This window comes from Melanaphis sacchari, unplaced genomic scaffold, assembly GCF_002803265.2.
Source record: "Melanaphis sacchari strain LSU unplaced genomic scaffold, SCAv2.0 Contig44_pilon_pilon, whole genome shotgun sequence".
NCBI classification, from domain to species: Eukaryota; Metazoa; Arthropoda; class Insecta; order Hemiptera; family Aphididae; genus Melanaphis; species Melanaphis sacchari.
The window spans coordinates 3,418,501-3,434,083 of NW_020271295.1; the positions used below are offsets into that span (position 1 = coordinate 3,418,501).

The following is a 15,583-nucleotide window of genomic DNA, read 5'->3' on the forward strand; positions in this document are numbered from 1 at the left end:
AATATAATGACAGCATATTTGTGACATTTAATATGAGTCATAATTGTTATTCTTATTATTTGTATGTATTCCGTAACTTATATAATTTATATATTTTGCTATAATATTTAAAATAAATAATAAAAATTATTTATATAATGCTTTGGATGATAAAGGCAAAATTTGGTCAATACAACTGAATAATACATATAATATATATGTTCCAAATATTCAGTATAATATACATCACGAGTACAAAATAATTATAAATTAATAAATTCTATCCAGATTTGACTGTATTATTATTAATATATTTATTACTTTTCTTAGAAATTTAATAAAGACATATAACTTATATAAAGTTTTAAATTTAAAAAAAATTGCAACCTATTCATTTTTTAGTTTTATAAGTCACAGGAGATTTTAGGTTTTCAAATTGTTATCACGTGTTACGTAGAATATTAAAGACATTTATGCATGAGAGATTATGTATTTTATAATTGATTAATCATATTATTATTAATTATTTTTAAATATTAAACCGTGTAGTTATCATATGTAAATAAAAGTATTACTAAATATTTTAAGTAATTTATATATCTGTAATATTCTTTAATTTATAACACTAATTTTGTATTTTTTTTTAACCATATTTCTCTGCAACTAAATCAAAAATTATTTAATATAATATTTAATGAATGAGATAAACATGTTAAATTTTCCTATTTTATCGTCATAATGAAAATAATAATTAGGCTATTAATTTAACCTCAAGACAGCCTGAATTTTAGTCTGGCTTAATACATGTATTTTAAATTATATAAAGACTTTTCTTTTAAAAATACAAACAAATTGTCGGAAGAATAATATACATAATATTTAAATAACAAAACTTTTGTAATATAATTTTTATGTATTTTTAAATAATACAAAATAATAATTGATGTATTGAAACTATTTTTTTATTTAATATTTATTGTGAAGTTCAAACTATAAGTCATAAAAAAAAAATATTAGTTATTTAGTTTATAAATTATATACTATTAAAAAAAAATAAATTAATTAACATACATTTTTAAGTGCTTAGAAAAAACATTAAATTTGATGGCTTAAACTTAAACAAACATCATTTTAATTGATAATGCCCGCTCCATTTAAATTTTTCTTACTTAACACAATAAATAATACATGTAGAGTACTCATCAATAAGGAACCGATTGAAAATAACTTAAATGTTGATATTCCTCCAAATTTTTCATAAAAAAATCCACCTATCAAACCACCTAAAGATATACCTAAAAAAAAAATTATATACAGCATTAAATACACAGTATAGTGTATATTTCAAACTTTATTATTAATTATTGATTATTTCTACATTATACAGCATATTTATTGTTTACAAAAGAATACCACAACTTTGAAAATCCGTAACTTCATAACTACATCGTATACAGCGTGCTACCATCTACTGTTGTGAAAAAAAAGCTCTTAAGTTTTTGTTAGTTACCAAGAAAGTGCCCATTATGTTATCAATAAACAAATAATAATAATAATAATAATAATAAGATTTATTTTGGTTTGTAACGCACGTCACCATGGTTTGCCATACCAAAAATCGTTTTGCGTAATTTAATTCCGTAAATCCAAATCAGCTATTGTAGTAAAACGCGCATACTGAACTAAGTATGGAATACAACCTCCTGACAGAAACGATATCATATGATAACATAATCAAGTTATTGATACCGGGTGTCTATGCAAAGAGAAGAACCCTAGACGCCCACGCATCTTACAAGAAAAGTCAATATGACTCCCTGTGGTTTTTTTCTGTGGGCCGTGGGGGTCTGTGAAAGCTGTAGCTTATGTACCACCCTTGCCAGCTAACATTAAAAAACTAAAAACGAGAAACACAGCAGTCATCCAAACAGTGACATCAGACGCCAGACATGTTGCAAAGTGTGTAGAATGAGTTTGATTATCGTGTAAAATGTAGATAATTTTTTCGAGCTTCTGGAGGGAGACACATTGAAAATTTGTAATATTAACGTACGTGAAAAAGACTTTATTATATTTTCTATTAAAAGGTGGGTAAAAATTGACCCTAACTAATTTTTTTCAATAAACATGAATTTTCAAAGCATGGTATTATTTTGTGAACATACTGTATAATAAAATATTTAATGATAAAAATAATCAATTTAATACCCCATTAACAATAAGTTAACAGTTAACATTATTTTTTTTTTTTTTTAATTATGTACACTAAACAAATCACAGTAGTTTTACAAATTATTTCAACTTGAATATCCTGTGATGGACAAAAAGCAAGTTAATAATAATTTTACTAATAAACTTTAATATAAACTATGGTGATATAGTAGTGTTTTAATAATATTATGTACTTACTACCTATAAATTATAATCTATATAGATTGTAAAGTATTAAATTTATAGTTAGAGTCAATGTTTCATAAATGTATCCAATGATTTGATTAGAAGGCAGTTTATCAAAATTTTCATTAAAATAACTTAAGGTTATTAATTTTTTAATGTGCATTTATAATACAGCTACTACCTATTTTAAAATAATTTTTCAATTATTCAATGGCAGAAATACAGAATATTATTATTTTTCTATATTTAGGTATGTATCGATTATAGATATATTAAATATATCAATGATATTTTAAGTTAATCAATATAAAATATATACATTAAAAACAAATTTTGTTCATCAAAATATTTCGTAATGTAAGTTTAAAAAAATATAATCATATTTAAAGATTAAGATATCGAATATGCAGCTAAAACGAATCAATAATTGTATTTAATAAATAACCATAAGCATAATAACATGTACAGTTGTACTCATAATTCATATACATACCTACACCTTCAAATAGTGCTCCAGAAAATCCTACCACAGTGGTGGTAGCACTCGCAGGAGCAACGATTCTAGCATATTCCATCATCACAGCGTGAAACAATCCAAATGTTATTCCATTGGTGAATTCAATTGGCAGTATCCAAACAGGATTAGTTGTAATAGAATATAAATAGAATCTAATAGCAAAAGTGAAAAGACCTAAGGCCATGCAATACATATGACCAATTCGTTTAATAATCCAACCAGAAAAAAATAAAAATGGCATTTCACCGCCAATGCATTGAATTCCTATAGCAGAACCCTGTAATGTTTTTATCCATGATTGTTTTTCACTGTGGTATTTCTGAGTTAAATCCTCCATGTGCCTATATAAAAAAAAAAAGTAAGACTCAAAAAATACATGCAATTTAATAGGCACAAATAAAACAAACCACATTTCAAAAAATAGACATAAAATAGTATTACGTTTATAAGTCCGTAACATATAAACTATAAATATATGACATCGAACCCGTTTAGAAGTATTAATAAATAATAGTTTTTTAAACAAAATCAAAAAATAATGAATTAATGTTAAAGATTAAAATAACATTTTTAAATATGAAATTTACTATATTACCAAAAAAGGTAATTCCACACCATTGCTGTACAAACACCCATCAGTATGATCCATACAAAGTATATCACAACATTGACATTAGTTAGTAATTTGAATATGTCTGATAACGTATTTTTAGATCCAATTGTCTCAGTAATCTTCAATAAATCATGTAAACATTAAAAAGAATGCTTTACTATCGTATAGTTGACGAAATAATGTTAGAAATATTAAGTAATAATGTTACTAAATTTTTACAGTTTTCTATTCAAGTGTTATAGAATACAGTATTGCACTATTCATTAGTAACAAAATGCAATGAACATAGAAAAACTTACTTTTATTTTATAAGCTACTACAAAATCACATAATATGATTATAAGACATAAATAATAAATCGGAAAGTAGTTCTTGTGAATATCACTATCACTAAAATAATCAACTAGTGCTCCGCCAAGTATCGAGAAAAGTCCCCAACTAATAGATCCCCAACACCTTTGTTTACCAAAATCTTCAAGTTTAACACCTAAATAAAATAACAATAATAGCATAGGTTAAAATATTATTTTTAGAAAACCATCTATAAAGTATATATATAGTATATACATACTTTACCAATAGTGTGACAATATATTATATTGTACTATACAATCTCTAAATCGTAATTATTATTATTATTTATTTTTTTTTTTTTGATAAAACAAATTAAATATCAATTAATTCTAAAACATAAAAATAGTCACCTAAGAGATCAAAACAAATTGGATCTTGAAGACTCCAAGTTATTGCTTGACTAACCCAAAATAAACTCATAACAATGAAATATTCCCAGAATTGATGTAAGCCAAAAATGCTTCCTTTAAATACTGTAATAGTTGCTAATTCCATTATAACGTCATTCGAACAGTCGATCTCACATTGAGTGCTCACTGGTTTTAGGCACGTAGGAAATAATACTTGAGTTTCCTTGGATTGCACCGATTTTACTTCAAATCCATAATTGTTTCCTATCTAACAACGTTTATAGAGTAAAAAAAATATAACTAACTTAAAACGTGCAACATCGTGGTTTTTTTGAAAAAAATAATAAAATGTGGGTAAATAAATACCGCTCTGTTGTACTATAAGATCGAATCAGTCACCGTGATGAATGTGTTAAATTTGCATTCATTTTTTTTTTCTTATTTTATTGGTCTTATTTAAGCCCGGCGACTAAGGCCATTAGCTGTGGATAGGAACGGTAGGTTTTTTGTGTAAGGTTTGGTTAGTAGAGTTGGAAGTTGGAACACGTATGTGTATGTGTGTGCGCCATAGATTCGTCACTAAGAACTCGGGTGGTCACCCATCCGAGAACTAGCGACGCCGGCCAATGCTTGACCTCAGGATATGTTAGTGACTGAGGGTAACCACCGCGCCACACCAGGTCACTTGCTTTCAATTATATATCATAGAATACGATAAAAGATTCTGAGCGGAGACAAATAGACGATTTTATGATCCTACATCAATAAGTATATTTCATTATTATATTTTTTGATATTTCTACTAGATAAAATAATTTACTCTGCTATTAGTAACACAGTGGGTTAAATAATTTCATGAATTTCTCATTACAAAGTAATTTGAACATTATCGAAATTTTACAAATTTTGTTGAAGTTCTAAATTTAAACACTTATAAAAAAAATATTGTACCTATAAATGTTGATATTATTTTTTATTGATGAATGAACAACTTATAAGAAATGATCAATACTTATTTTTTCTATTTTTCTATTTTATATCAACTCCGATAGCTATAAATTATAATAGATATTATTAATAAACACCGATTATCAAAAAATTTGTTTTTACTTGCTTTGATTCATCCTTACACAGTGAAAAAAAAATTGATTATTATAAAACACAAATAATTTAAAAAAATGATCAATTGATCATCGAGAATCCTATAACTTACATTACTTATAGTTTTAATAGTGTTTAATGCAAATGACATAATATTTACAATTTACCTCATCTGTTAAGCTTTTAAACAATGATACATTGAGAAAAGTAAGATTATTGCTTGTATTCATGTTGTATTGGGGTACACAATATTCCACACTCCAAGAATTACACATCTCATCCCAAAATGATTTATTTGATTGACAATACAACTAAAAAGAATACAGAAAAGTATCATCAATTCATTCAAAAATGAAGCTTTTTAATTTATTTTAAATAAAAATACAACAAATTATATTCAATACTTTATTACCTACATAATACTACATAATTAAATACGTAAGACACCGATATAAAATCATCATATTATTTTAATAATTTACTTGGCATGTAATCGACATAGAATTATTCATTAAGAGTTTTTTTAGACTGTCATCCCATTCAGGCAATTGGCCGTCAACGTTTGAACAAACGTTCAATATTGTTGTAGTGTTGCAACTTAAAATTGCAGCTGTTTTCGTTGGTAATTTCTGAATAAAGTTTAACACAAATGCTGTTAAGCCACATGTCAAAACAAATACTAGAAACATAATTCTTTTCACACGAAATTTATCAACTATTAATCCAATAATAGGCTTAACTAAAAAGGATAAAATAGATAAATATGTGTAAAGATAACCAACTAACATCGGTGAATAGCCCATTTGTTTAGCTATGGTCGGTGAAAATCCTACGATAGAAGCAATACCTAAAAAACCAAAATTATAATTTAATCTATAAGTTGAAGGGTAAAGGCTTATTGTGGACTATCTAAAACGTAAAAATATGAAACTATAGTAAAATCAATATAATTTGACAAGAGGTATAAATTATAGTACATATAACCTATATGTCAAATTATCAACTATAGTTATATATTTTTTTAAATTTAATATAACCATATTATTAGAGACCAGATTTATATGTATTTAAAGGTCTGAAATAACGATGCTTCGAATTTAATTTAACTAATTTTGTAAATACAATTTTATTTTGCATATTATAATTACCAACTTGGATAAGGGTTGCCTATTATTCATTTTCTTATATTATAAAGGTAAATATATTTTCAATTTTTCTTACATTTTTATAATAAATAATTATTTTATTTATGTCTTAGTTTCTGAATTTTCAATTAATTACAACAAAATTTTATTAATCTAATAGATAAAATTTAAAGACTAATACCTTAATACCTAATAAGACACTCATTTTTAAATGTATTTAAATGGAGGTACCCATGTATAATCAACAATTAAAAGTTTGTAAGTAACTGAAAACTCGTGTTTTAACGATTTTTAAGAGACCGAGAAAAAAGTTAGTTATATCCAGAGTTTGTTATATCGATATTTGTATGAGATATTGAGATATGTATAACACGATATTTTAAGAAAATGACAGTTTCGTTTGTTTATTTAAATTTTCGTTATATCGAGCTTTGTTACATTACAAGTTTACTATATTGCGTATTATACGCTTCATTTGATAAAATCAAAAGTTATCTTTAAATACAAATGTGATTAGCTATAATTTAAAAATATTATTAATTCTTCACATAGGTATTATAATTCTAAAATATTTAACATATTATTTATCTAGTATTTTTTATAATACATACTATGTACGATATACCTATAATAAATAAATATCAATTATTATTCTATATACATCTAAATTTTTAATATAAGTAAGATAACTAACCAAGGTAGGCTAATAGGTATCTATAAATTATAATTAATATAGTAACCCTTTAAAAATAGGGTAGTATAGCTATCAAATTATTTTAATAATTTATGTTAAAATAACAACCAGAATAAAAAAAAAAAATTATTTAATTTATTTAAAAACAAAAAATTATTTTAAATTATTATTTCATTATTAATATTGGCTACTTTTGTCATTTATATTTGCATCATATTTTATACATTTTTACTTTTTAGAATACATAATTTCAGTATTTACTCATTAAATTATTTGAAATTAAGCTAGTTAGCAATAATATTTATTCAATTATTCTCATCTTATAAATGTACATAAATATTATTACAAGATTTTTAGATATCACTGTAAATATATTATTGTCTAAAAATACTGATAGCTTTATTTTTAAACACTTTACTTACCACCCAAATAAAGAAAATAATGACATTTCATTCGTAACATACTTTTATTTACTGAAAACATTTTTATCACAGTTTTGAAATTGTTGATTTTTTTTAAGATTTTTATCCCTTAAGAGTTTGTAACTGGAAATCTGAAAAATTAAAAATTAATTCATTATATTTATTTATTATTCATGATACATACCTATCTACTAGAGGTATTATGTATTATTATTATAAATACATTAAAACTTATTAAAACATTCATTATTTCAAAAACTATTAACATTTTTGAAAATATTATAGGTACATTCAGAGTATTCTAACTGTAGTGATAATTGTTAATGATAAAATTGTAAATATATATTTATTATTTATATCATTTGTACAGACAACTTAAATTTATGTAAGTATAAAAAATATTTTTATAAAAGTTAATAATTTTTAAAATAATGAGTACCCATATAATATATTAAATTAATCACGTGGTATATAGTGCCTATTTGTTCGTGATTTAATAGTTTTAATTTGGAATGCTTATAAAAAATTTATTCTTAGCCATGATTTTCATGACCTCATTTACTAACCAAACCATGAACTACCATGAAATTTCAAGTGTTAAGTCAACTTCAATTTCTGCCTTTTGAATATGGCATGACAGACGACATAGCCGTGAACCTGGTTTGGACACAGATTTTGTTAATTTAGGTACCTACCTATATAGCTAAATTTGGTTCCAATACTTCCTACTTATCGTTAAGATTAAAAATAAAGATAGTGTATTACACATTAAGTATACTTATATAATATGAATTTCTACTATACCGACTGCTTACCAAGTAAATAGTCTTCAAAGCTTAATGTGGTATATTTATAAATGTATAACCATTGAATGATTATACTCGCATATGTATGTTTAGGTATATATAATCAATGAAGTATAACATTATCTATTAGCTAAAAATTAAAATGTAAATAAGGTTAAGTTGAATGAACTAATCATTACTTAATCAATAGTACATGAATGAGAGATAAAGATTAAATTAATATATTTTAAGTTCTAACCTCTTCCTATCTATGTTTATATAAGTTATATTATTATAGATGACAGGTACACTCTCTCGTGTGTAAATGTGTAATATTATATTACATATACCTATGTATAAAAGTATAGCCACTTTAAGTAAAGATTTAAGCGTATCCGATGCACCATACAACGATAAGATATTTATAATTTACATGTGAACATGTCGATATATATTAATATGAAATACACAATACACTAATACCAATACCCAGTGACGGATACAAGTAGGGGGCCTAGACCCTCCCCAAACATATTATTTTTCAAATTTATTTTAGAATTCTACAGATCCTGATATTACTATATTTCAAATCACATATACGTCTGATAATATATTATTTAAAGTGGATATATACCTATATATATATATATATATCAGAAAAAGCAAAAACTATAAATAAACGTTTAGATATTAATATTTTATTCATAAATATTATATTATATTAGATAATTATTAATTAATTTATTACATTGATTACCTATACATATTATTATGTCAACGACTATAAGTTATGAATAAAGTACCTATAAAAAAAATTGTTTGACCCCTCCCCCCCCCAGGTCTTTGCTCTAGATCCGTGCCTGCAGCAATACCTAAAATTTATTTTAATTAAATATGTCTATCAAATACGTAAATTACTACATCATACAGTTATTATTTAGATGTGGATATTAATCACGTTGAGTAGGTAACCATATTAATTTAATACCTAATAATGATAACATTGATAACAAATATAGAAAAATTCACTTAACTATAATAATGTTCAAAAATAACGAGATTAGTTTAGATACCTATATCTTACTATCTTAAAATACAAGCACCTACTATAATATGCTGTAAAAATACTTTTGATATTAACGATAAAAGTAATAAGTACCCTATATAACTAAAAACATTTTTACCTAACTATCAACTATTCATTATTTTAATAAAAAAATATTATTTTACATACCTATAGAGTTGTGATTATTGAGGCTTTAATTTTTTCCTTTTAACATATATTTAGTAAACAGAAACAGAAACAAAAATTATAATTACTAATAATTTTCATCGAACCTGTAGATACATATATTCATAAAAATATAGTTTACATTAACACATACAAATTAAATCATACGCTTATTAAAAAGTACCAAACTAACAACACTACAATTATTATTATAGTAACATAATCGATGATAATTGTCAAGTTTTTAAAATGCGCTGCCATTAAGTTCCAAAGTAAAAAAAGTGTTAATATAGGACGCTGATATCGCCCAGATTACTATTATCTATTCATTAAGTAGGTACTAAGGTACCTAATCTACCTAGCATATAATTTATACATTACCTACATAAGTAGTAAGCACTAAGCAGTATAATAGTTATCAAAATTGTTATTGTCCTTTGCTTAAATCGACCAATATTCTATCAAATTATACACGATAAAAAGATAAAAATACATTTAAAGAATAAATATACCTACACAATTTTATTCAAAGTCATACAATAAATGTATTAATTTTACAAAATGTAATATATTTTATTCTTATTTATTGTATCCATCATCACTAATAATTAATAACTTACAATATGGTAGGTACTAGGTTGAATTTATTTTTTCTGAAAACATCACATTTATTATATTATAGTAGTTAAATCAACTTTCATGTAATTTTTTTTTTTTTTTTTGGCGTTTACAAGCCATTAAGACTTTTTATTGCTTCCATAAGTTCTCTCCAAACTCCTCGATCATCAGCATCTTCAATTCTTATAGTTCATAGGTTTTTCAAATTATTGTTAAATTTATCAAACCAACATTGGAAAGGTCTGACCCTTGGTCTTTTTTCGTTGGGTTTATTGATTAATAAGTATTGATAAGTATTAGTCTGTCCTTTGCCTGTCATAGCTTTCAGGCATTTTCGTATGTTTGGTCTGTTAAAAACTCTTTTGATCTCTTCATTTTTTCTCTTTTCTTAATTTCTTGATTTTGGGTTTAGTGAATAGTGTGAAACCATATACTTTCTTTAAGATTTTTTTATTAAATATTAAGAGTTTTTGCTCTTCGCATTTCATTGTTGCCCAGGTTTCGCATATATACATAACAATAGGGTAAGCAATATACAGCTTTATTTTGGTTTCTCTTGAAAGTAGCCTCGATGAGTGTATACTTCTCATTGTATGATATTCTCTATTGAATGTGTCGAGTTTCAGCCTTAGATACTTCGTTATGCATATTATTTCTTTAGTTTATATTAACTACCAGATATTTTAAATTTTCAATTTGATTGAATGAGTAGCTTCGCATTTTTTTCTACAATAGTATAAAATATTTATATAATTATATCATATATTGTTGTTATTAATTTTTAAGTCAATACCAACTTATCGTAGAACACTAAAATAAGTCTAAATTATAAATAAGGAGTAACTTAAAATTAATCTATATATTTTGAAAATGTCATTGTGTATATAAATAAAATATACGATTATTATAATTGTAATAATTCGAAAAACTTTCTGACTACCCACGAATATTTTTAATCGACATTAGCACTTAAATACTTATCTATTCAATTTTATCAAAATCTGAACTTAAAATGTTTAAAAAGCTTGCAATTTATGAGAAACCCAATATTAAATGTTCAAGTTTTTTAATCGAGCAAAAAGTTTTTTTTATTGATATTTATAGGAAAAAATTGAAAATATCAAATGTCTATGACTTAGAATTAAAGTATATTAAAAATTATACCATGTACTTGTATAGAAAATGCTTTTATAGGTAACTGAATATCGCAAAAATCTGTGTATTATTTTATAGTTAAAAATTGCATAACTATTGTTTTTTCCTCCTGGAATTATAAAGAAAATATTCCTATAAAATATATTTTTTATGAGTATCTGAAGTTTATAATTGATAATATTGAATATTTCACGTAAAATAACGATTTATAATCTAATGATTTTCTAATGTATATAGTTGTAATTCAAAAATAAATAACCGTAAATATTAAGATATTTGATATTTTTTCCAAATTTCTATATGACCAATTGCCATTTCAGTGGCATAATGTTTATGGCACAATAAAATGATAACAATAAGTGATAAATACAAATCATTTCATATTATGTTAAATATTAACAGTAACAGATTAGCCTCAAGAAAATAAAATATGGAATTTTTAGTGTTTGCTTTATTTTTGAATTATTAGAAGAAAAATTAATATGAAAATAAAAATACTCACAATTTTTGTTATCAATTAACTTATACTATCGCTGTATTTGGGACTTGGGTCCGTATTAATTTCTTATTATTTTTGACGTACTCTACGTATAAGTTTACGTATAAATCAATGATTACATAGCGAAAATAATTTGAATTTAATTTTATAACAACGTTTTTTTTATTATGCCATTGAAATAGCACTGGGAACTGAAAGGGTTAAAACGGAATTTGTTGTAAGCTAAAGAGGTAAAATAATGTTGATTTTTTTATGGTTTCAAATATATTTTTGGTTACCTATACTACGTCAAAAATAAATATAAGTCGGCGGAGATGTTTCATGAAAAATTATACGACCAATATTTTGGAAAAAGAAAATGTAACAGGTACTTGAAACGAAAGGTACATTTGCACATAATTCCCAAATAATAATTGGCGGAAATGTCTTTTTACAAAAATAAATTTTAACGGAAACGAGAATGGTCAATGCGAAATTGGTTCCCAAGTCAAATAAAGTGTTCGAATCGGTTCCCAAATAAAATTACTTATAAAGTTATAACTTATAAGTATATATAACTGATATACTAATATATTGTATTAATCGATTATAATATTTTTTAGGTTTTACGATATTTGGGAAAGTTTAAAAATATAATTTTATATCAAGTAAATTGATTATGTTTGTTTATCGTCACTCGTCAGCATCAGTCTTACAACAACTAACCTAATCTCACGTCAAGATTGCCAAATTTCGAACTTACAATTCGTTAAAAATGTATGTGATAAATTCATACTACACTAATTTTTTATTACCACTTAATTATTATTATTGATGAAAGAAAAAAATATTTTTATTGACCAACACATATGTAGCGTATAATTTGTTGGTCTATTATTATTAATATATTAAACAACATTTTTAACCATACCTAAGTATTATAGATAGTGTTTGAAGAATAAAATATTTCATATATCTAAAATAATTCTAGACAGTCTTAACTTCTGAATCTGAGTAAAATGGGAAGGAAATTTTTGCTGATTGAAAAGTATCATAATAATTTAAAAAGTTAATTTAACAAGATTGTATTATCATGAAAGCTTGCAGCCTGCAGGAACCAATTCATATGTTACCTGTAAACAACCGGTAACCAATTCGACAATTGGGAACCAACTCGTAGTAGTTAATAAATAAAAAGGCGATTTTTAATGGCTATTTTAAGAAGCAAAATTTGTATAATCTCGTCGTCGCCATCCGTGATCTTTGTAGAGGCGAATCCAAAAAATTTTCCATAGGGGGAGGAAGCGTAAAGACAGAAAAAAAATAAATAGCCATCAGTTAAAAAAAGCTTGGCCCAATAACATCTCATTTTTTATTTTATTTAAGGGGGACACATAGAAAGCAAAAATAAAAAAAGGTCATCAGATAAAAAAAACAAAAAGCTTGGCCCAATAATATTTTTTCAAATTTAATTTTGTGGGCGCCCTCTTCGCCCCCCCCCCCCCGCCACTGAATCTTTGGTTAGTCATAACTCATAATAATACTTATTAAACTATAAATGTGGTTCAATATGTAGGTATTCTATTGTTTATAGACTATAGCAGTGATTCTCAATCAGTATATGAAGTCACAGACATATAGTTAAAACTATTAATTATTTAAACTATTAATCTAGGAACCCCCTTTTTTGTATATCCTGATACTCGTGTGCTAATGAATTTTTCGTACTGTCAAACATGCAGCTGCAAACCCCAGGGTCTACAGGCCATCAATTGGGACCACTGGACTATAACATATTTACGCGTATCCTTAAGCTATTAAAATTACGCACAAAAATATTTTAGTATATAGTGACAATAAATAATGTTAATAAACTAGCGAAAAATTAATAGAATTCTAGTACTCTATATATGTACCTACAATCATACTTAATTTGTTTACGATAATATTAGATATTTAGTAGTATTAACTGACACCTGACAGTTTCTGTTCAGGATCGTTTTTGGTGTTTAATCATTTAACCAAGGGCGTCATTTGGGGAGATTTGAGGATTTGCGGTTGCACCCTACACTTTTAAAATAGTCCTAATTGGCCTGCGCCCTGTTGAGATAATGCTCAAAATTAAATCTTCTTAAATTGTATTTTTATTTTTAAATTGATTTTTACTATTTATATTGATGCAATGATTCGGTTCATGCGATGTATGGAAATAATTGAGAGCAGGATAATGTACATATACGTGTATCTATTTTTATATAGCCTGGTGAAATTTCAAAATGAGCTGTTTGAAACCTTGCACACCCAAACAAAAATCTAAAATGACGCTTTTGAATTGAATATAGAATTCAAGTTCAAATATTTAACACGTCCATTGCGGTGAGCTATTCAATAACAATATGCGCGCTCTAATTCTACTGTATAATAGAGTGACCTAGTTTCCCTTCTTTTAGTAAGGGTATTCTTAAAAAAGTATAAAACAATTTTACTTTTGATATCCCAACTAGCTATTTTTTTTATAGCAGTTAATGAGCTAAATTCACTTTTCTGCCAGAAAAGATACAGAAGTTTAAAATAAAGCATTTAACTACTCCAAAATATGATGAGTGTTATTACTTACTTAATACTACCTACCTTATATTAATAAAATAAATATAATTACAATATAAATAAATAATAAAATGTATAGCTACCTAATCATTACAACATTTAAAACATACATTACAATGGCCTACACAATGACGAGATACACTCGATAACAACTGGACAAACAATAATTAAACTAGAAAAATAACATAGTGATTATTGGTTAAGTTTACTCAAATTCGAAATTATTAATGAGAATATTTCCAATTCTAATTTGTTTGATTATAACGCAGTATAACTTTAAGATAACTAATGAGCTATAGTAGAACTATGTAATAGTAACACAAATTAACACAATAGTTAGCTTGAAAACTATAATTTGCTTAAATAAACTAATATAATATTGATTAGTTACTAATTTTATTAAATTAAAGAACTAGGTAGGTAAGTAAATATATCTACTATAGGCTTTAGCTGCTAAAAAAATGTTTTTACATACTTATCTTATAATTAAGATGTTAATTATTTATAAATGAGTGTATATTATTATTCAAAGCCATATCCTATGTATAAATACACCTTAAATTTTAATTTTATCAAAAGGTTTAAAGAATTATAAAATACTATAATTTATTTAGTTTTAAAAACTGTATAGACATAAGTATATCTTTTGTAAAACAACGAGAAATAAAAAATAAAAATGTAATGTTGTATAGTTTGATTGCAATCAATTATAATTAAATTAATTATACTTTCCGCATAAAACACTTTTTTCTATTTTCTACAAAAACTATTATAATTTTATAACAAAATAATGTATCAGTTAAATATTTATTTTAATGTAAATGAAGTAAATCGTTCTAAATATCATAATAGATATAAAAACTAAAAACACAATAAATGTAATGTGTATTTTTATTATTTTTTATGAAAAAAAAAATACAGGAATAATATAACTAATACTAAAGAACTAATATATCATAAATAAAATAGGTTTTAATATTGATAATTATAATAAATTGTGAATTTTTTTTAAATTACACCATATCACCAAGAATATATCATTAATAACTTAAATACTATAATAATCAGTTACTTAAATTAATCAAAATAATAATTAATTAAAATAAATACAAATTAAAAACGTTTATCTTTTTTTTT

At 24.7% G+C, this 15,583-nt stretch overlaps 1 protein-coding gene across 3 annotated transcripts; it reads right to left on the minus strand.

Moving 5' to 3' along the window:
* Positions 1 to 1,099: 1,099 nt before the first annotated feature.
* Positions 1,100 to 9,681, minus strand: LOC112597948 (major facilitator superfamily domain-containing protein 6-like). 3 transcript variants are annotated; one of them, XM_025344207.1, is made up of 9 exons: positions 9,592 to 9,681; positions 7,573 to 7,703; positions 5,794 to 6,158; positions 5,479 to 5,622; positions 4,211 to 4,478; positions 3,806 to 3,993; positions 3,489 to 3,625; positions 2,870 to 3,234; positions 1,100 to 1,274 (listed from the first exon to the last, which is right to left on the minus strand). In XM_025344207.1, exons 2-9 carry the CDS (start codon positions 7,631 to 7,633, stop codon positions 1,111 to 1,113), a joined length of 1,692 nt encoding a protein of 563 aa, XP_025199992.1. In that variant the 5' UTR covers positions 7,634 to 7,703; positions 9,592 to 9,681; the 3' UTR covers positions 1,100 to 1,110. The 3 variants fall into 3 exon arrangements, with proteins under 3 accessions (XP_025199992.1, XP_025199994.1, XP_025199993.1); XM_025344209.1 differs by lacking the exon at positions 9,592 to 9,681 and adding an exon at positions 8,388 to 8,453; XM_025344208.1 differs by lacking the exon at positions 9,592 to 9,681 and adding an exon at positions 8,139 to 8,370.
* Between the last annotated feature and the right edge of the window lie 5,902 nt (positions 9,682 to 15,583).

What these genes read in the sequence shown, in the direction of transcription:
- LOC112597948 (XM_025344207.1), bottom strand. Translation starts at nt 7,633, where the DNA reads ATGTTTTCAGTAAATAAAAGTATGTTACGAATGAAATGTCATTATTTT. An exon ending in TTAAAAGCTTAACAGATGAG is followed by an intron (nt 4,479 to 5,478) that starts GTAAATTGTAAA and finishes AAACGTTGTTAG; the next exon opens with ATAGGAAACAATTATGGATT. An exon ending in TAGTAGCTTATAAAATAAAA is followed by an intron (nt 3,626 to 3,805) that starts GTAAGTTTTTCT and finishes GATTTATTGAAG; the next exon opens with ATTACTGAGACAATTGGATC.